The 20,153-nt window shown below is 42.5% G+C and overlaps 1 protein-coding gene across 8 annotated transcripts in view; it reads right to left on the reverse strand.

Moving 5' to 3' along the window:
• DUS2 (dihydrouridine synthase 2) overlaps positions 1-20,153 on the reverse strand; it is a 50,255-nt gene that overhangs the window by 21,602 nt on the left and 8,500 nt on the right. For 4 of the 8 annotated variants that reach the window (XM_025426610.3, XM_025426606.3, XM_025426607.3 and 1 more), the window contains 4 exons: positions 15,573-15,715; positions 3,962-4,007; positions 1,569-1,660; positions 502-545 (listed from right to left, as the gene is read on the reverse strand). In XM_025426610.3, coding sequence (XP_025282395.1) covers positions 502-545; positions 1,569-1,660; positions 3,962-4,007; positions 15,573-15,698 — 308 coding nt within the window. In that variant the 5' untranslated portion in view covers positions 15,699-15,715. Of the gene's footprint in view, positions 1-501; positions 546-1,568; positions 1,661-3,961; positions 4,008-4,174; positions 4,199-5,379; positions 5,664-11,428; positions 11,711-15,572; positions 15,716-20,153 lie in introns of those variants that run through there. The other 4 variants (XM_049109658.1, XM_049109659.1, XM_049109660.1 and 1 more) reach the window with 4 other exon arrangements.

Consider the following 20,153-nt stretch of genomic DNA (forward strand, 5'->3'; position numbering starts at 1 on the left):
CCCTTGGTTAAAGTATGATTAGGCAACTTATCTAAGATCAAATAACCCTTGGGAGGGTGCTCAGCCCCTGGAATCTCAGCAAGCAGCAACTCAGAATTCCAACCCAGGTCTGCCTAACTCTAAAGCCCATCTCCTAACCACGTACTCTCCTGCCTTCATTAATCTAGGCAGCAGTAAACCTTATCTACACTTCATGAGCCTCAAAATGTTAGGGCTCATAGTCATAAGAAACCCTGGAAAGGGAGCTTCATGAATAAATACTAAAAAATAGTTGCCTGAACAGAGGTTATCTGGAATCTGGGTACTGTTGGTACACATGAGTCCCAGGCCAGCCCTCAGATGCCAAAAACAGAGAAAAACAAAAAACAACAGAGACTCTTAATTTGGAAAGAGAAGGTAAAGAGCTAAGAGACAAAAGGATGGTCACCTCCAAGGTCACCAAAACAGTAAAGTTTCACAGCCCATAGGAGAGGAAAAGGCAGTCCCAAAGACAGAACTTACACAAGTTTAGCCACAGCAAGGGCTCGATCTGCATCTGAGGTCCCCTGGGAACAAAAGAGACTGCATCAATCACCATCCCTGACACAAGTATACATGCACAGATGCATAGACAAACACATCTATGCACTCCATGTGCACGCACACTTCAGCAAGTAGAGTCTGCCTGTCATCCTCTTAAACAGCCAGGCCATTGGACTAGCTCACTATCAGAGGTAAAAATTGGACCTGGAAGGCCTAGAAAACGTCCTCAATGCTGTGATTATTTTCTAATACAAAAAAAAGTTGACAAAATTATATAGTGAACATATATTCATATACTCACCACTTATATTCTACAATTAATATTTTTGCTATATTTGCTTTATCATATGTCTACCCATTGTTAAGTTTAAAAACTTAAACATCTGGGGCAGCCTGGGTGGCTCAGCAGTTTAGCGCCTGCCTTCAGCCCAAGGCGTGATCCTGGAGTCCCAGGATCGAGTCTCACGTCGGGCTCCCTGCATGGAGCCTGCTTCACCCTTTGCCTGTGTCTCTGCCTCTCTCTGTCTGTCTGTCTGTCTGTCTCTCTCTCTCTCTCTGTGTGTCTCTCATGAATAAATAAATAAAATCTTTAAAATAAATAAAATAAAATAAGATAAAAATAAAAACTTAAACGTCATACAGAACCTATTTGTGAAAAAGTGAGAGAAGAGTGCTATGGAGTCATTACAAGCCAAACATAAATCAACTAGTCTTGAGGAAACCTAATTTTCTTTCTATGGGAAGTATATACAGACTATACAAAAACAAAGAACATGAACTGAATAACCAATCCTAGCAGGTAAAAATATATAAGTCATGCCAAAAAAACAATTCCAACAGCTAAGGAAATTATATTTGACACTGGAGGCATGTAACAGAGTGCTCTAACTTGACTTCCTTAAACTCTCTCTGACAACATAAACACTCATGAACAAATCTTTGAAAAACATTAAAGCAGTCTCAGGAAACCACTACTATGCAACAGCGCCCAGGCATTTAAGGATGCATAACCCTTGGGAGGGTGCTCAGCCCCTGGAATCTCATACCATCTGGAAAACAACCCTGCTCTGCTCTCTTTCGCAGGTGCGGAAGACGACTCGTTCATCAGGGGCGACAAAGTCCACTGTGCTGAGCACCTCTGCAAGAAAACACAAACACACAGGGCCACCCAATGAAGAAGCAAGTTCAACCTAGCCTAATCCCTGGGAGAAAACACAGCAAAAAAATCACTCTGAAGGGGAGAAATGGATGCTGGAAATACATAATTCTTTAAAGAAATCAGTGAGCACCTGGAAGCTTCTGAGGTGCTAATGATGGTCTATTCCTCGATCTAGGGGATGGTTAGTTACAGCTGGCTGCTTTACAGTTATTTGTTATACTGCATGCTTGTGTTTTATGCACTTCCTTGGTGTAGTATTTACATTTTGTAATTTTTAAAAGACTGGAAAAAAATGTGCATACATGGAACCTTGTCTATGTTTTAGCCTTGGCCCAAATTTTCCCAGATGTCACTCTGAAGTTCAGTAAAGTTGCTGTTTCTTAATTATTTACCATGTACTGTGAGTGGAGATTCACTCTATTACAGTCAACCCTCATTATGTGTACTTACGTACTTCCAAATTTGCCTGATTGCTAAAATGTATCTGTAACCCCAAAATCAATACTCATGGCATTTTCATGGTCATTCACAGACTAATGTAGAACTGCAAAAAAAGTCAGTCCCCTGATGTGTGCATTTCCAGCTAAGGTCTTATACTGTAAATAAGTGTCCTTATGGCGGTATATTTAACGTCACATATTTCTGCATTTGTGGGCCTTTTGTTAATTCCGCTGTTGAAAATGGCCCCAAGCACAGTGCTAAAGTGTTATCTCGTGCTCCAAAGCACAAGAAGGCTCAGAGATGCCTTACAGAGAAAATACACGTTAAACAACCTCTGTTCAAACATGAAATTAGAGAACTGAAGTCTGTGAGTTCAATGTTAAAATAGAAACACATATAAAACAAGGTTATGTACTGATGTTAGTGAAAATGCTGTGACCAGATGCTTGCACAAACTTAATCCTGTATTTCCCCTAAAAGCAATGGTTCAGTATTTGCTAATTTGTTGTTCGATGCAACCTAATAGAACATAATTGTTGTAAATAATAAGAATTTTATATGCTGCTCAAAATACAGCTCTATAGTAGGTACTACCATTATTAGCTCTCAAAGATGACGGGCACATCAAAGAGATCCAATGTGGCAGACGGGAGATTATGCCTACCTTGTGCATTTATTTTGAGAAATGAATGAGATCTTTAATACACGTAAGGCATTTCCAGAAATGGAAGCAGTTATTATCAACTCAGCACTAAACAGATTAGGTTAAAAACGTAGGGTAAAGGTGATGACATGTTGGGAGAGGCAATTGAAGTAAATTCCAACAGCGCAGGCTTTTAACTAGCAAAGAAGTCTGAGAGAAGAACTGCAAAAACTTACTGTGTTTATACAGCTTTATTTTTAACAGCAAAATACTGGAAACTCCCATTAAAACACTGATGAAATCAAGTCTGACATAATTATCTACAGGTACTGACATGGGGAAAGGTTCTAGTAAAAAAGTAAGGGGCAAAACTTGCAGAGCATGATCCCAAGGGAAAGCATATACAGAAACATTCTCTATTTTTACATACATGCTTTACTAAACGTGTAAAAAATATATATTATTCCTCCTCATGATTACCTCTTCAAATATGAAATTATGGGCATTTTCATTTTCTAGGCTATATGGTTCTGTAAAAATGAAATTTTTGTAACAAAAAAATAGAAATCTAAAACAAAGACATAATGAGTCACAACTTCTGATATTAAGATTTCAAAAATGGGTATACATTTCAAAAACCTCAAACAATACCACAACTCTAATCAAAACAGAATCAGCTTCATCAATAAAACATAAGCAAAACCACAATTTAGCACAACCACTTCTATCTGCAAAGTACTTACATGTACCTTATCTTATTTGATTTTCACTTCAACCATATGATTTAAGTAAAGCAGGGGTTTTGATTTTCATCTTAACAGCTGAAGAAATGGAGGCAGAGAAGTCATTGTGACTTGCCCAAAGTCACACAGCTAGGGAGTAGCAGAGTCAGGAACAATGCTGAAGCTGGCCAAGCCCAAGGCTTTTAGGGTCCCTCCTCTACTATGAAACCTGTCACTGTCTATGCCAGCAAGCCTGTGGGTGGAAGGTATTCTCAGCCTATTTTATATTTGGTCTTTGTCAGGGTCTCTGGAGAGTAGTGACTGCTGTCAAAGGAGGACACTATCCACAAAATGACACAGCCAGGCAAGGAGCACACTGGCAGGACACTGTCACTCCACGCAAGGGCAGGAGTAGTTGGTGCTGCTTGGGCCTGACCAGGTGCCACACAATCCTGGGATCAGAACTGTACTCACCATTGACAACTCTCTTGCACTGAAGCATCTTGAGGTCAATCAGCTCCTGCAGAGGAATCAGAGGGCACTTATCAGTGCTGGTCATGTAGGTCCTGGGCCCAGGGGGAGGGACCTTCACTGGAGGTCGCTAATGGGAGGGTGGTCACTCAGCCTGTTATCCTACTACTAACAACAAATCATGGCTTTTGGGAAATGTAACACTGATATCCTCACCTAAACATGGCAAGCAGGAGCCTGAGTGAGCTACCCTCGGTCAGCTGTTCCTCCCAGTGGCTGTGAAGACATCGGGGGCCTAGGAAGGATGAGCTACTCAGGGAGCCAGAGATAAGACAATAGCCCAGATTATGGACACCTGGACACTCTCCCCACCTACTCATCTCAGTTCCAGTCCATCCCCTCAAAGACCCTCCTACCTCATCCCCACACAAACAGCAGACAGTGTTGGGCTCCCAGGAAATGTCCAAGGACAAAAGTGGGACCAGTGAATAAAAGCAGAGGGAGGAAGCCTTGAGATCAGTTCTAAAACTCCTGCCCAACATGGGTCACACTGTGTGGAAACAAAAGGGGTGAGCTCTTTGACTCTGGACATCTTCAAACTGACTTAGGAAAGAAAAGAGAAAGAGGTTTCTTCAAAATCAGGATCATGAAAATGAAGGGAAAGCTCCTGTCTCCTGAAGGACTAAGATCCTCTGCCTCTTGGTAGGAGACAACTGTTCTGCTTTGTTCAGTGATCATTTCAACAAATGTGTAAGATAAAACCTGCCACACTGCCCAGAAGCTCATACCAAGGGGTTCTGCAGGTCCAGAAAAATGGAGAGGAAACTCTGCCCCCTGGTATCCATCGCCATACTGACTACCTATGAGCCTCAGCAAGTCACAACTCCAGCCAGGTGGGCACAATACTGTCAATATCTCATGGGAGTATGCAAAGCTAAAGTGGCCAAAGGGCACCTATGGCTTCCCCACATACTCATCATCTGAGTTAGTACACACATAGGCGTTTCTCTGGCTATTCTCTCTCTATGTTGCATTCAGGTCATCAAGTACCCGATGTCCACCAGTCCTGGCCAAACAAATCACCACCACCAAGCAGTTATGGATATGTGGCTGGCAAGAGTCCGTGTAGTGTCTCAAGGGATGGACAGAGCCCAACACAGAGTCCCTGGAGCCAGGATCTTAGTTGCAGGGGCAGGCCAAAAAGGCAAGTGGGAAAGCGGGCAGAGCATCAAATGGCCTGTGCTCATAAAAAGAAGCTTTGCAGGCAGGCTGAACTTCAGCCAGAAATGAGCAGGAGACAGCAAGGCAAGCCTTTGCTGAAGCCCCAGCCCTGCCAGATCTAACTTGTCCTCCTCAGGATTCCCAAACGCCCCTCCTCCAAGTCCACATTTGCTACTTCATCAAATGCTAGCTATACATACCTCAGTCATACCTTTACATTAGACTATACCCCCTGAGGAGGATCCTGTGATCACACAAAGGTAGGCCTTGAGGACCCAGGCCAGGTAGCCTGAGCCACAAGAGGAGGAATTAAGGCAAAATGGCCCTTGAAATGTCTTGTTTTCTTTTCAGTCTCCCCACCACACCAAAGGAGCCTGTGGGGCCTGGATGCCGTTTCATTCATCACCAGCATCTAGCATGTTGCAAGTGCTCACGAAACATCTGCCAGAACCTCTTCAAGACCTTGTATGCAGCAGATGTTCAACTGTTTAAGCGGAGAAATTAAATTGTCACCAAAAAAACCACAAGTGTGTCTGCTCAACACGCACCCTCAACACCACTGTTCGTCAATTTTATTCATTTTAGTTAGTTCTGGGATAAAATGGAACCTCCTGGTTTTTTCACTATATTTCCTTAATTAAGTGAAAACAAACATCGTTTTTCCTAGTGGTAGTTTATGATCAGTGAATCTTCAGAGCAAACTGCCTTTTTTTTTTGTTCTTTTTTTTTTGTTTTTTTTTCCAAACTGCCTTTTACATCTATACAAGTTGCAGGAAAAAAATCTATTCTTTGTCAAATTGTATATTGAGTTTTTCTGAGTTACCTACCACAAATACTTTTCTTCTATTACTACCACTTCCTCAATTGTTTTTTTAACCTATGCTCTACTTTTTTTTTTCTAGTTTTGAGATATAGTTGACATATAATATTATGTTACTTTCAGGTATACAACAGTGGTTCAAACAATTCTATACTTTATGAAATGCTCACCACAAGAAATGTAGTTACCATGTATCATCAAACAAAGTTATTACAGTATTATTGACAATATTCCCTAAGCTTTACTTTTTTTTTTTAAAGATTTTATTTATTTATTCATGAAAGACACAGAGAGAGAAAAGCAGAGACATAGGCAGAGGGAGAAGCAGGCTCCAGGCAGAGAGCCTGATGTGGGACTCGATCTTGAGATCACAGATCACACCCTGAGCGAGGGGCAGGTGCTCAACTGCTGAGCCACCCAGGCGTCCCAGTGCTTTTCAATCCTATAACTTATTCATATTATAACTACAAGTCTGTACCTCTTAAACTCCTTTGCCTACTTCACTCATCCCCTAACTTCCTCCCCTCTGGCAACCACTAGTTTGTTCTCTGTATTTATGAGTTTGTTTCTCTTTTTTGTTGTTGTTTTTTATTTGCTTTGCTTTTTAGATTCCACAGGTAGTAAGATCAGACAGTATTTGTCTTTCTCTGTTGACTATTTTACTTAGCATAATACCCTCTAGGTCTATCCACGTTGTTACAAACCTTAATTTCTATCATACATAACATTCTATTTTTATAGGAAAGATCACCCTAACTTGGCCATGAACAGTACCTTTTACTTCCTAAGTATATCTCCATTATATAGTGAAGAACATAATCTTGGGGCACCTGGGTGGCTCATTGGTTGAGCGACTGCCTTTGGCTCGGGACATGGTCCCAGGGTCCTAGAATCAAGACTCACATTGGGCTCCCTACTTCTCCCTCTCCCTCTGCCTATAGTTCCTCCTGCTTGTGCGCTCTCTCTCTCTCTCTCTCTGTCAAATAAATAGATAAAATCTATAAATAAATAAATAAATAAATAAATAAATAAATAAATAAATAAAATAATCTCAATTGTTTTTTCCTCTTCTTAAAAATAATTTTTTTAAGATTTATTTATTCATGAGAGACAGAGAGAGAGGAGGCAGAGACATAGGCAGAGGGAGAAGCAGGCTCTTCACAGGAGCCCGATGTGGAACTCGATCCTGGATCCCGGGATCATGACCTCAGCCGAAGGCAGCCGCCCAACCACTGAGCCACCCAGGCGCCCCATTCTTTTTAAAAATAATTTAGATTTTGTTAAAATAGTCCTCTTGTAATATTTTTTAAAGATTTATTTATTTATTTATTTATTTATTTATTTATTTATTTATTTGAGAGAGAGAGAGAGCACGCATGCATGAGCATGAGCAGGGGCAAAGGGAGAGAAGACGACTCCTGCTGAGCAAGGAGTCCAATGCAGGGCTTGATCCCAGGACTCTGGGATCATGACCTGAGCCAAAGGCAGTCACTTAACCAACTGAGCCACCCAGGCATCCCAAAACTAATTTAGATTTTAACTTGCCTGAAAATTATGGCCATTTATAAGTCATTTTTTCTTCAAATGAGTACCCAATGTTCTGAACAACATTTTTTTTTTTTTAAAAAAGTAGCCTCCAAAAAAAAAAAAAAAAAAAAAAAAAAAAAAAAAAAAAAAAAAAGTAGCCTCCATTGCTCAATGTGGAGCTTGAACTCAAAACCCTGAGATCAAAAGTCACATGGTCTACCGACTAAGCCAGCCAGGCACCCCACAACATTTAGTTTTAAAATGCCTTAGGGGCACTTGGGTGGCTCAATATAGTTAAACATCAGACTTTTTTTTTTTTTTTTTTTTTTTTTAGTATTTTATTTATTTATTCCTGAGAGACACAGAGAGAGAGAGGCTGAGACACAGGCAGAGGGAGAAGCAGGTTCCCAGCAGGGAGCCCTGTGTGGGACTTGATCCTGGGACCCCAGGATCACAACCTGAGCCAAAGGCAGACGCTCAACCACTGAGCCACCCAGGTGCCCCTAACATCAGACTCTTGATCTCAGCTTAGGTCTTGAAAGTAGAATATTTCTGAAAGTAGAATATTGATTTCCAGGGACTTGGGAAGGGAGAAATCGGGGAGATTTGCTAACAGATATGAGGTTTCTTTTTGGTGTGATGAAAATATTCAATAGTTTATTGTGGTGATGGATGGACAATTCTGTAAATATACCAAAAGGCACCAAATTATACAGTTTGAATTGGTGAATGATGTGGCATATGAATCATATCTCAGTAAAGGTGTTAAAAGGGGAGTCTGCCTGGTTTAGACAATAGACCATGAGGCTCTTAATCTTGCATTTGTAAGTTCAAACCCCATGTTAAATGTAGAGATTACGTAAAAATAAAATCTTTTTTTTTTAAGATTTTATTTATTTGAGACAGGAAAAGCACGAGTGGGGGGAGGAGTGGAGGGAAAGGAAGAAGCAGATTCCCTGCTAAGCACAAACTAGCCCCAGGGCTCAATCCCAGGACCAAAGGATCAGGACCTAAGCCAAAGGCAGACAGACACATAACCAACTGAGCTACCCAGATGCCCCTAAAAATAAAATCTTTATTTAGCTATTTTTTAAAAGATTTATTTATTCATGAGAGAGACACACACACAGAGACAGAGACATAGGCAGAGGGAGAAGCAGGTTCCCTCTCTGGAGCCTGATGTGGGACTCAATCCCAGGACCCCGGGATCACGACCTGAGCCAAAGGCAGCCACTCAACCACTGAGCCACCCAAGTGTCCCAAATAAAACATTGGGGGGAAAAAAAGATGTTAAAATAATGCTTAGAAGAACAATTTTGGGTCAATTGACAAAATTAGAACATAGAAGGTAGATTTTTAAAAAGTACCGTATCAATATTAAGTTAATCAAAGATGATGCCTATATCATAATTGAATAGAAGAAAGACTTAATTCTGGGAAAATATCAGTGAAGTACTTGAGAAGTAAGAAATCATACTGCATGAAACTTACTCTCAAATAGTTAAGGAGAAAAAAAATAGTTAAGGAGAACACATGAAACTAACGTAACATTGTGTGTCAACTGTACTTCAATTTTTAAAAATTAGTTAAGGAGAAAATATATATACATTAGATAGAGCACAAATGATAAAACAAATCAAACAAAAATGTTGACCATTGGTCAATATGGGTACAGATAGATGCTCTCTGTCCATTCCTGCAACTTTTCTTTTTTTTTCCTGTAACTTTTCAATAAATTTTTCCCTTTTAAAAAATTTTTTACTGAGGTATAAACATATAGCAACTTTTCCATAAATATGAATTCTTTTTTAAGCCATTCTGGGGAAAGGACTTAAATAAAAATTTCTCCAAAGATGATACACTGACACTCAACAAGCATATGCACATACTCAGCATTGCTAATCACCAGAGATATGCAAATTAAAACCACAATGAGCTATCACCTTTCACCCATTAGGATGGCTGCTATAGAAAGAAAGAAAGAAAGAAAGAAAGAAAGAAAGAAAGAAAGAAAGAAACAAACAAACAAACAAACAAAGAAAGAAAGAAAGGGAGAAAGAGAGAAAGAGAAGAAAGAGAAGAAAGAGAAGAAAAGGAAGAAAGAGAAGAAAGAAAGAAAGAAAGAAAGAAAGAAAGAAAGAAAGAAAGAAAGAAAGAAAGAAAGAAAAAAGAAAGAAAGAAAGAAAGAAAGAAAGAAAGAAAGAAAGAAAGAAAGAAAGAAAGAAAGAAAGAAAAACGAATGAACAGAACTGGTGTTAGCAAGTATGTGGAGAAATTGTGCACTGTTGGTAGAATTGTAAAGTGGTGTAACTGCTAGGGAGAATAGTCTAGAGTTTCCTCCAAAAATGAAAAACAGGGCAGCCTCAGGTGGCTCAGCGGTTTACCACTGCCTTCAGCCCCAGGTATGATCCTGGAGACTGGGCGTGATCCTGGAGACGCCGGCTCGAGTCCCACCATGTCCCATGTCCCATGTCGGGCTCCCTGCATGGAGCCTGCTTCTCCCTCTGCCTGTGTCTCTGCCTCTCTCTCTCTCTCTCTCTCTCTCTCTGCCTCTCTCTCTCTGTCTCTCTGTGTCTCTAATAAATAAATAAAATCTTAAAAAAAAAACCCAAAAATGAAAAACAGAACTACCACCTCATCTAGCAATCCTACTTGAGGATATATATACCCAAAAGAATTGAAAGCAAGATCTCAAAGAGGTATTTGCATACCTATGTTCATAGCAGCACTATTCAAAATAACCAAAAGGTGGAAGTACCCAAATGTCCATCAACAGGTGAATGTATAAACAGAATGGGGCATATACATACAATGGAATATCATTCAGCTAAAAAATGAAGGAAACCCTGCCACATACTACAACATAGATGAACCTTGAGGATACTATGCTAAGCGAAACAAGCCAGTCACAAAAAGACAAATATCACATGCTTCCACTTCTATGAGGTATCTAAAGTAGTCAAATTCATAGAAACAGAAAATAGAAGAGTGGTTACCAGGGGTTGGAGAGATGGGGTAAGGGGGAGTTGTTTCACAGATAGAGAGTTTCAGTTGTGCACAAAGAAAAGATTCTAGAGATTTGTTTCACAACTGAACACTACCAAAGTGCACATTCAAAAATGTTTAAGATGGTAAATTTTATGTTATGTGTTTTTTACCACACACACACAAAAAAAATTTAAGTGCCCATTCTGGAAATCAGGGCCTCTTAAGAACACCACCTCCTCCCTTGATCTTGCTTAGTAAAAGGTTTAAGTCTAACAGGTAGGTGTCCTCTCACAGTTTAAGGGACTGGAGTCCCCTTATAATAAGGAATAGATAGGAACACCTGGGTGGCTCAGTGGTTGAGCGTCCGCCTTCAGCTCAGGGAGTGATCCAGGGGTTCCAGGATTGAGTCCCACATCGGGCTCATCGGGAGCATGCCTCTCCCTCTGCCTATGTCTCTGCCTCTCTCTCTGTATCTCCCATGAATAAATAAATAAAATCTTTAAAAAAAAAAAAGGAATCGATAAATGACATCTGAGGAACTCTTGGAAAACCCCTAACAATAAGGCAGACCTTAGTTTCAGTTGTGCACAAAGAAAAGATTCTAGAGATCTAACTCCCTTGACTCCCTCGACTTCTGCTGAGCTAGTTCATCCTTTCTTCACTTCCAGCTGCTGAGGGCTTTGCAGAGCTTTTGAGGAGGTACATGCATGCCTGGTATGTCGTAGACCCTATATGCTGGTCCTATTAGGTGGGTGGGATGGTTTAACTAAATCCACAGTTGTGCCACTTCATGTGAACCCAGGAAGATTGATCATCCAGGCAGCGGGCCTGTAGAGCAACGCTGGATCCACCAGGGGGCACCAGGCACCATACTGTGCCATGTCTAGTATTTGGCCCAGTCCCTGGCCACCTACCCATGCTAAGGGTCCACTGACCAGCCTGCCTCTGCTCTTCATAGGGGTTAGGCTTGGGTAGAAGGTCGAGGTGTCCTCTGGCAGAGGCCGGTTTGTTCATAAGCCATATTGATTCTCCCAAAGTAAATGCCCATCAAACATGCCAAAGAGGGCATCACAAGCAACAAAACAACAGTTGAGTTCTCTGGGACTTGATCTTTTTGGTCTCCGTTCCTTAGGCTCTGAGTCCACAAGTCCTCACAGTCCTTCCTCCCAATCTTCTTCTACGTCCAAGAGGTTTTTCTGGAGGGCGAGAAGGGGGCTGGCTAAGAAGGGCTATCCCTGGGACGCCTGGGTGGCCCAGTGGTTAAGTATCTGCCTTTGGCGCAGGGCATGATCCCGGTGTAGGGATCAAGTCTCACTGGATTCCCTGTGAAGGGCCTGCTTCCCTCTCTGTCTATATTTCTGCCTCTCTCTGTGGGTCTCTCATGAATAAATAAATAAAATCTAAAAAAAAAAAGAAAGAAAAAGAAGAAAGAAAGAAAGAAAGAAAGAAAGAAAGAAAGAAAGAAAGAAAGAAAGAAAGAAAGAAAGGAAGAAAAGAAAAGAAAGAGAAGGAAGGGAAGGAAGGGAAGGAAGGGAAGGAAGGGAAGGAAGGGAAGGAAGGGAAGGAAGGGAAGGAAGGGAAGAAAGGAAAGAAAGGAAAGAAAGGAAAGAAAGGAAAGAAAGGAAGGAAAGGAAAGGAAAGGAAAGGAAAGGAAAGGAAAGGAAAGGAAAGGAAAGGAAAGGAAGGCTAACCCTAACCCACAGCTGACCACTTGGGGGCCTGAGTAGTGGCTCCAAGGATGAGTGACCAGAAAAATAATGCTCAGTGCACTATCACATTCCCTCAGGACTGGCCTCTGGACACAGGTTCCTTCCTGCCCTGGGGATATTCCGACAGCCTGGAAAGCTTATGGATGCCCAACTCTCATTTCTTGGACCTCCTTGACTCTATTTCAACAACCCCCTTAGAAGTCAGGTTCTATGCCCGTGACCCTAAACTCGGGAACCTCCCTTTCTGACTCCCACATTTGGACAACACATAGCCCCTCTCTCCCATTTCACCTTGCTAGCACCCTAGCTGGCTCTGCCTCTGCCCAGCTGTAGATACTGACATGCCAATCTGCAGCCACGGGCATCTGTCTGCCCGGCTTTGCAGCTCTCGTTCCCATAAAGCTAAAAACCAGCATGACTATGCATACCTAACGGCCAGGCAAATCTCCCAGTGCCCATTCCCCATAGGAATGGGACCAAAATGCCCTCACTTTCTTTCCTCAGGTCCCCATCCCACTCCTGCCACCTTCATCACCGACAGAAGATTGGCTTTCCATGTCTTGTAAAACAAGCCACTCAGGCAAAATCCCTTGGTTTCCCTGCCTTCCACGGTTCTCCCACTCTCCTCCCTGCCCTATCTTGGAGGCAGATCCCACCACCTCATCTAGAATCCTGCCCCTCGGGGATCCCTGGGTGGCTCAGCAGTTCAGTGCCTGCCTTTGGCCCAGGACATGATCCTGGACTCCTGGGATTGAGTCCCGCGTCGGGCTCCCGGCATGGAGCCTGCTTCTCCCTCTGCCTGTGTCTCTGCCCCTCTCTCTCTCTCTCTCTCTATCATGAATAAATAAATAAAATCTTAAAAAAAAAAAAAAAAGGAATCCTGCCCCTCCAAGTCCAGCCCCTACCCACCCCACAGTGATCTGCCAAATCTTCAGGCCTCCCCTCACTGCTAAGAGCTTTCTCTTATGTTGCAAACATGCAAGTCACCCAGAAACAACTCCCTTCACCATCTCCCCTACTTGCATGTACTCTTTGCCTCCCTTCACCTCTCGAATTCCTGAAGGGTAGTGGGCAGCTCTGTTTCTCTTTCCTCATTTCCTGCTCCTTCCACAATGTTGCCCCAACAAGTCCTCATCTCTGTCACAGCTGTCCTCCAATCACCTGGTTTTCAAATCAAACACCTTTTTGGTCTTTTTGCAAATTGGATTTCTCTGCATCATCTGTCACATTTGACAAACCTGACTTTTGCCTTCTCTGACACACATTCTTAATTTGCCTATTCTTCTCACTCTACATTTTTTTTTAATTTTAAGTAGGCTCCACCCCCAACGTGGGGCTTGAACTCACAATCCCAGGACCAAAAGTCACATGTTCTACTGACTGAGCCAGCCAGGTGCCCCATTCTTTCACTTTTCTATCATAAATTACTTACCTGTCCCCCCACATATAAACATCCAGTATATTGGAGTGTATTTTTCCCAAGTTCCCTCTTAAGCCCTCCCTTCTCTCTACATCAGTGGCTATCTATCTATCTATCTATCTATCTATTTATTTGGCACATAGAGAGCACAAGCAGAGGGCGCAGTAGAGGGGAAGGAGAAGCAGGCTTCCCACTGAGCAGGGAGCCTGACATAGGGTTCAACATGGGGCTCAATCCCAGGACCTTGGGATCATGACCTGAGCTGAAGGCAGACACTTAACCAACTGAGCCACCCAGGCACCCCTCAGAGGCTTTCTTCTTAACTGAAGTTTTTATTTTGAAATAATTGGAGGTTCATATGCAGTTGTAAGAATGTGAGCTCCAAGGGGCGCCTGGGTAGCTCAATCAGTTAAGCATCAGACTCTTGATCTTAGCTCAGTTCGTGAATTCAAGCCACTGTCAGGCTCCTTGCTGGGCATGGAGCCTACTTTAAAAAAGAGAAAGAGGGGGGCAGCCCTGGTGGCTCAGCGGTTTAGCGCCACCTTCGGCCCAGGGCCTGAATCTGGAAACCCAGGATGGAGTTGCACATCAGGCTCCCCTCATGGAGCCTGCTTCTCCCTCTGCCTGTGTCTCTGCTTCTCTCTCTCTCTCTCTCTCTCTCTCGAATAAATAAATAAAATCTTAAAAAAATAAAAATAAAAAAGAGAGAGAGAGAGGGCAGCCCGGGTGGCTCAGTGGTTTGGCGCCGCCTTCAGCCCAGGGTGTGATCCTGGAGACCCAGGATCGAGTCCCATGTCGGGGTCCCTGCATGGAGCCTGCTTCTCCCTCTGCCTGTGTCTCTGCCTCTCTCTCTCTCTCTCTCTCTCTCTCTCTCTCTCATGAATAAATAAATTTAAAACATCTTTAAAATTTAAAAAAAGAGAGAGAGAGAGAATAGGAGCTCCTATGTACTGTTTGCCCACCTTCCCCAATGGTAACATCTTACAAAATATAGTATAATATTACAACCAGGATATTGACACTGATACAGTTAAGACACAGAAACATCAACACCAGAATCCCTTGTGCTGTCCTTTTATAGCCACAGTCCCCATCCACCACCAGTGCCTCTGAAAGACAGAAATATCTGAAGCATTTGAATGGCTTCTTCTTACTTCTCACACACACTAGGGAGACACATTGGTACTGGAGATGGTGGGGAGCTCTCCAGATAATTCTTTTATATGCCCAGCTGAAAAACACTGCTCACACCCCCACACTATCCAATATCAGCTATTCTTGTAATGCTATTTTTCCTGGAAAATACTTTTTTAAGATTTTATTTATTTATTTGACAAAGAAAAAGAGAGTAAGCACAAGCAAGGGGAGCAGGAAAGGGTGAGGGGAGAAGCAGCCTCTCCACCAATCAGGAAGCCCAATGCAGGGCCTGATTCCAGACATTTAACGGACTGAGCCACCCAGACACCCTGAAAATGCTTTTTAAACCTGGGTCTCAAGTCCTACTGTTCTCCACAGCAGCCAGGATGTAGGCAACTCACTAGCTACTACTACTAGAATATCCTGTGGCTCCCCAAACCAACCCTATCCAGCTTCCCTAGCCTGAATCTGGTCCTTTTCATCCTCCTCCTAACCATGAGGTAATTCAGTCATGCACTGAACATCTATTAACTCCTACAGAGGCCAGGGCAGTGACCTGACATGACACTCATCCAACTATCCAGCCCAGGAATCCCACAATGCCTCCATGCTGCCTGGCCTCCTGGCCCTGAACAGGGCCCAGATAATTCACAAGTGTCATACATATTTGCCTTCAGTGAGGACCTGTGAAGTGAGTGCCCATTCTCTCTCCCAACTCCTGGCCACTTCAACTCACAGATTAGGAGGCTGCACTGGTGAAAAAGTCCTCCAGGAAAATTAGGAGCCTCTTACCTCACAGTACACAATGTCCGCTCCATAGTCCAGGGCCAGCAGCCGCATGGGGAGAGTGCCTACCCGAACCATAGGGGCTAAGATGAGTTTGTTGTGGTAGCACAGTGAGAGGCTGTGCTCAATCATTCCTCCTCTGCTGAAGCCTGCAGAAAAGGAAAACAAGAGTTAGAAATTCAAATAAAGAAAATCTCTTCTGTTAGATAGGTTTTTCTTCTTCTTTCCAATACATAAGACTTTGTTTTCCTTTTCTCTGACCATAAAAATAATGCACGCTTATTCATTCATTGAAAGAATATTTATTAGGTGTCTAGTCTGTGCCAGTCACTGTCCTAGTTTTGGGGATACATTACAAAACAAAACAGACAAAAATTCCTGTTCTAACAGAGCTTTTATTCTAGCAGGAAAACAAAGGCAAAAAAAAAATACATAATAAATAAATGATACAGTATGTTGGAAAATTAGTAATGCTAGAGAGTAAAAAACAGCAAGAAGTGGGGTGCCTGGGTGGTTCTATTGGTTAAGCATCTGCCTTCGGCTCAGGTCATGATCCCAGGGTCCTGGGATCAAGCCTCATGTTGGGCTCCCTACTCAGCAGGGAGCTTGCTTCTCCCTCTCCCTCTGCCTGCCACTCCACTTACTTGTGGTCCCTCTCTTTCTGTCAAATGAACAAATAAAAATATTTTACAAAAGAAAAAAAAAACAGCAAGGAGAAAGGAAGATTGAAAACACCAGGGATGGATTAAAATTTCTTTCCATTTCATTGAGATGTGATTGACATACAGTATATTAGTTTAAGGTGTACAACATAACGATTTGATATATGTGTATGCTACAAAATGAATACCGCAATAACTTAACATCTATTACCTCATATATTAATAATTTTAAAAATAATAATAATTTTTGTCTTGTGATGATGATGACCTACTATTAGTAGGGTGCTTGAATGGGTCAGTAGGTTGGGTGTTTGACTCTTGATTTTGGCTCAGGTCATGATCTCAGGGTTGTGGGACAGAGTTCTGTGATGAGCTCAGCTCACAGAGTCTGCTTGGGATTCTTTCCCCCTTGCTGCTCCCTCCTGCTCGCTCTCTCTCTCTCTCATTAAGTAAGTAAGTAAGTAAGTAAGTAAGTAAGTAAATAAATAAATAAATAAATAAATAAATAAATAAAATCTTTATTAAAAAAGATCTATTCTTAGCAACTTTTAAATACACAATATTGTCAACTATAGTTGCTATGCTGTATATCACATCCTCAGAAGATATTTATCTTCTAGCTGGAAGTTCATATCTATTTTTTCCTTTTTTGAGAGAGAAAGAGAGAGAGAAGGGGGCAGGGTGAAGAAGAGGATGAGAGACAAGAGGACTCCATGCTGAATGTAGAGCCTGACACGGGGCTCAATCACATGACCCTGAGACCATGACCTGAGCTAAAATCAAGAGTTAGACATTTAACCAACTAAGCCACTCAGGTGCCCTAGAAGTTACTATCTTCTGACCACCTTCACCCACTTACCTCATACTCCCAGCAGGAAAAATATAAATAAATGGTATACTAATGGTATATTTTACATTAAAATATAAAAATATGTGAAAATATTTACATTAAAATATAAAAGTTTAAATAAGGAAACCAAGATAGGCTTCAATGGGAAGGTAACATTAAAGCTAAGACTTGAGTTGGTCAAGTTGGTATCTAGTAGAAGAATATACAGCAGAAGAAACAGCTTCCCTGATGTGTTAGAGGAACAGTGAGGAGGCCAATGTGGTTGGAACACAAAGAGGAGAAGAGAGAGTAATGAAAGTCAGATACACGATATCACAGCAGTAAGCAGATAGGACACAGTGTCAGATCCCATACGGACTTGAAGTACACTCTGTGGACTTTTTCAGCTCTTCACAAAACAGAAGCCAGTAAAGGACTTTAAGTAGAGAAGTAGCATGACTGAACATGTTTTCTCATGATCACAGTGATTACTCTAGAACAAGCAATTGGTTAGGGGCCAGAGTAAACACAGGGAGACCAAGTACAAGGCTCTTTGATAACCAACATAAGAGACGATGGTGGCTTGGCATGCCTGGGTAGCTCAGCAGTTGAGCATCTGCCTTCAACTCCAGGTGTGATCCTGGGGTCTGGGGATCGAGTTCTGCTTTGGGCTCCCTGCGGGTAGCCTGCTTCTCCCTCTGCCTATGTCTCTGCCTCTCTCTCTTTGTCTCTCATGAATAAATAAGTAAAATCTTAAAAAAAAAAAAAAAAAAGATGATGGTGGCTCAGGCCAGGAAGCTGGTAGTAGAGGTAGTGAGAAGTGGTCACATCCTAAATATATACTTTGAAGGTAAAGCCAACAGGAGTAAAAAGAAAAAAATCAAAATTCCATATCCCAGAGAAAACTGTTAATATTTACTTATGCTGAGCAAATATGGACCCCCCTAAAAAGTCACAAACCTAGCTAGCCAATGTTCCATTCTGCTCAGTTACTAACAATGTCTCCATTTTCTCTTTACTATTTAGCCCATTCCGGCTGGTGCCCTCCTCTACCATTCTACTAAAACTGCTCTGATTAAAGTCACCAATTACCTGGAAGTTGGGCAATCAACCACACACACACTTGTCCACAATCTGGTTTCACTAACAGTACAGTGACATGGTTGAGCCTCCCCTCTTCTTGACCTCTCCCCTCCCTAGGCTTCCCTGACCCCACACTTTCCTGGTTTTTCTCCCACCTCTCTGTCTTGCTTCTCAGCATCTTTGCTGGTTCCACCTCCTCAACTCACATGTTGAGTTTCCTCCTTAGTCTTGGGCCCTCTTCTCTTCTAATTCCACACATTCTCCGATGTAAATGTATTCACTCCCATGGCTTACAATATTGGTAATATACTGGTGATCTCTTTTTTTTTAAAGATTTTATTTATTTATTCATAGAGACATAGAGAGAGAGAGAGAGGCAGAGACACAGGCAGAGGGAGAAGCAGGCCCCATGCAGGGAACCCGATGTGGGACTCGATCCCGGGTCTCCAGGATCACACCCTGGGCTGCAGGCGGGCTAAACCGCTGCACCACCACGGCTGCCCATACTGGTGATCTCTAAAGGTATCTTATACCAACTGCTCAATATACATCCCCACCTGGGTATCTTAAGGACATCTTATAAGAAACATGCACAAAACAAAAATCTTGATCTGATCTGCCTTCCTAAGCTGCCTCTTCTGTCTTCATTAATTCATTCAACAGACATTTATTGAGCCCCTATAATATGCCAAGCACTGGTTGGCACTAGAGATAAAATGCAGAGGAGGAAGTCGAGTAGAAAAAGAGGGTTATAGAAAGAGAACTTACAAATACTTGGGAAATTAAACCACATACAGTGCTATGAAGGACATGAGGTTTTGGGAATCTGTGTCAACAGGAAAGGGACAGATAGAGGTTGAGAAGGGCTTCCCTTAAGAAATAATTGTTTCATTTTATTTTATTTTATTTTATTTATTTATTTTATTTATTTTAGAAAGACAGCGAGCACAAGGGGTCAAGAGGGGAAGTACAGAGGGGGTGGGAGAAGGAGGGGGAAAGAATCTCAGACTCCACATGAGCACAGAGCCTGACATAGGGCTTGATCTCATAACCCCGAAATTAAGACCTGGGCCACAATCAAGAATCAGATGCTTAACTGACTGAGCCACCTAGGCATCCAATAAATAATTTCTGATTCAAGATCCCAAGGGAGTGAAGGTGTTAATCAGGCCAATACAGGTAGAGAAAAGGTTTCCCATTTCAGCAACTAACACCTCCATTCACCCAGTTACTCATCCTTAATCCATATTCCCCACATTCAATCTATCACTAACTCCTTCTGAAACAGCCTTCAAAATATAACTAATCCATCGGCTTGGCTCCATATCTAGTGCCACCACTGTGCACAAAGCCCAGTCATCTAATGGCTCTCCCCAAATCTAATCTTACCTCCTCCTATCCTTTCTTTTAAAAAAAGATTTTTTTAATTTTTTTTAGATTTTATTTATTTATTCATGAGAGACACAGAGAGAGAGGGGCAAAGACAGAGGCAGAGGCAGAAGCAGGCTCCATGCAGGGAGCCCGATGTGGGACTTGATCCTGGGTCTCCAGGACCACGCCCTGGGCCGAAGGCAGGCACTAAACCACTGAACCACTGGAGCTGCCCAAGATTTTACTTATTTATTTAAGAGAGAGAGAGAGAGAAAGCAAGAGACAGAGCATGAACAGAGGGGGAGGGGTGAAGGGGGAGGGAGAAGCAGACTCTCCAATGCACTGAGCCGTGCATTAGGCTCAAACCTGGGACTCCAGAATCACGACTTGAGCCCTTGAGCCGAAGGCAGATACTAAACCGACTGAGCCATCTAGGCGCCCCTCCTATCCTTTTTCTGTTCCATACTGCATGGGTTTTGAAAAAGACAACTCTGGGGGATCCCTGGGTGGCGCAGCGGTTTGGCGCCTGCCTTTGGCCCAGGGCGTGATCCTGGAGACCCGGGATCGAATCCCACATCGGGCTTCTGGTGCATGGAGCCTGCTTCTCCCTCTGCCTATGTCTCTGCCGCTCTCTCTTTCTCT

Source organism: Canis lupus, chromosome 5 (assembly GCF_003254725.2).
Source record: "Canis lupus dingo isolate Sandy chromosome 5, ASM325472v2, whole genome shotgun sequence".
NCBI lineage: Eukaryota > Metazoa > Chordata > Mammalia > Carnivora > Canidae > Canis > Canis lupus.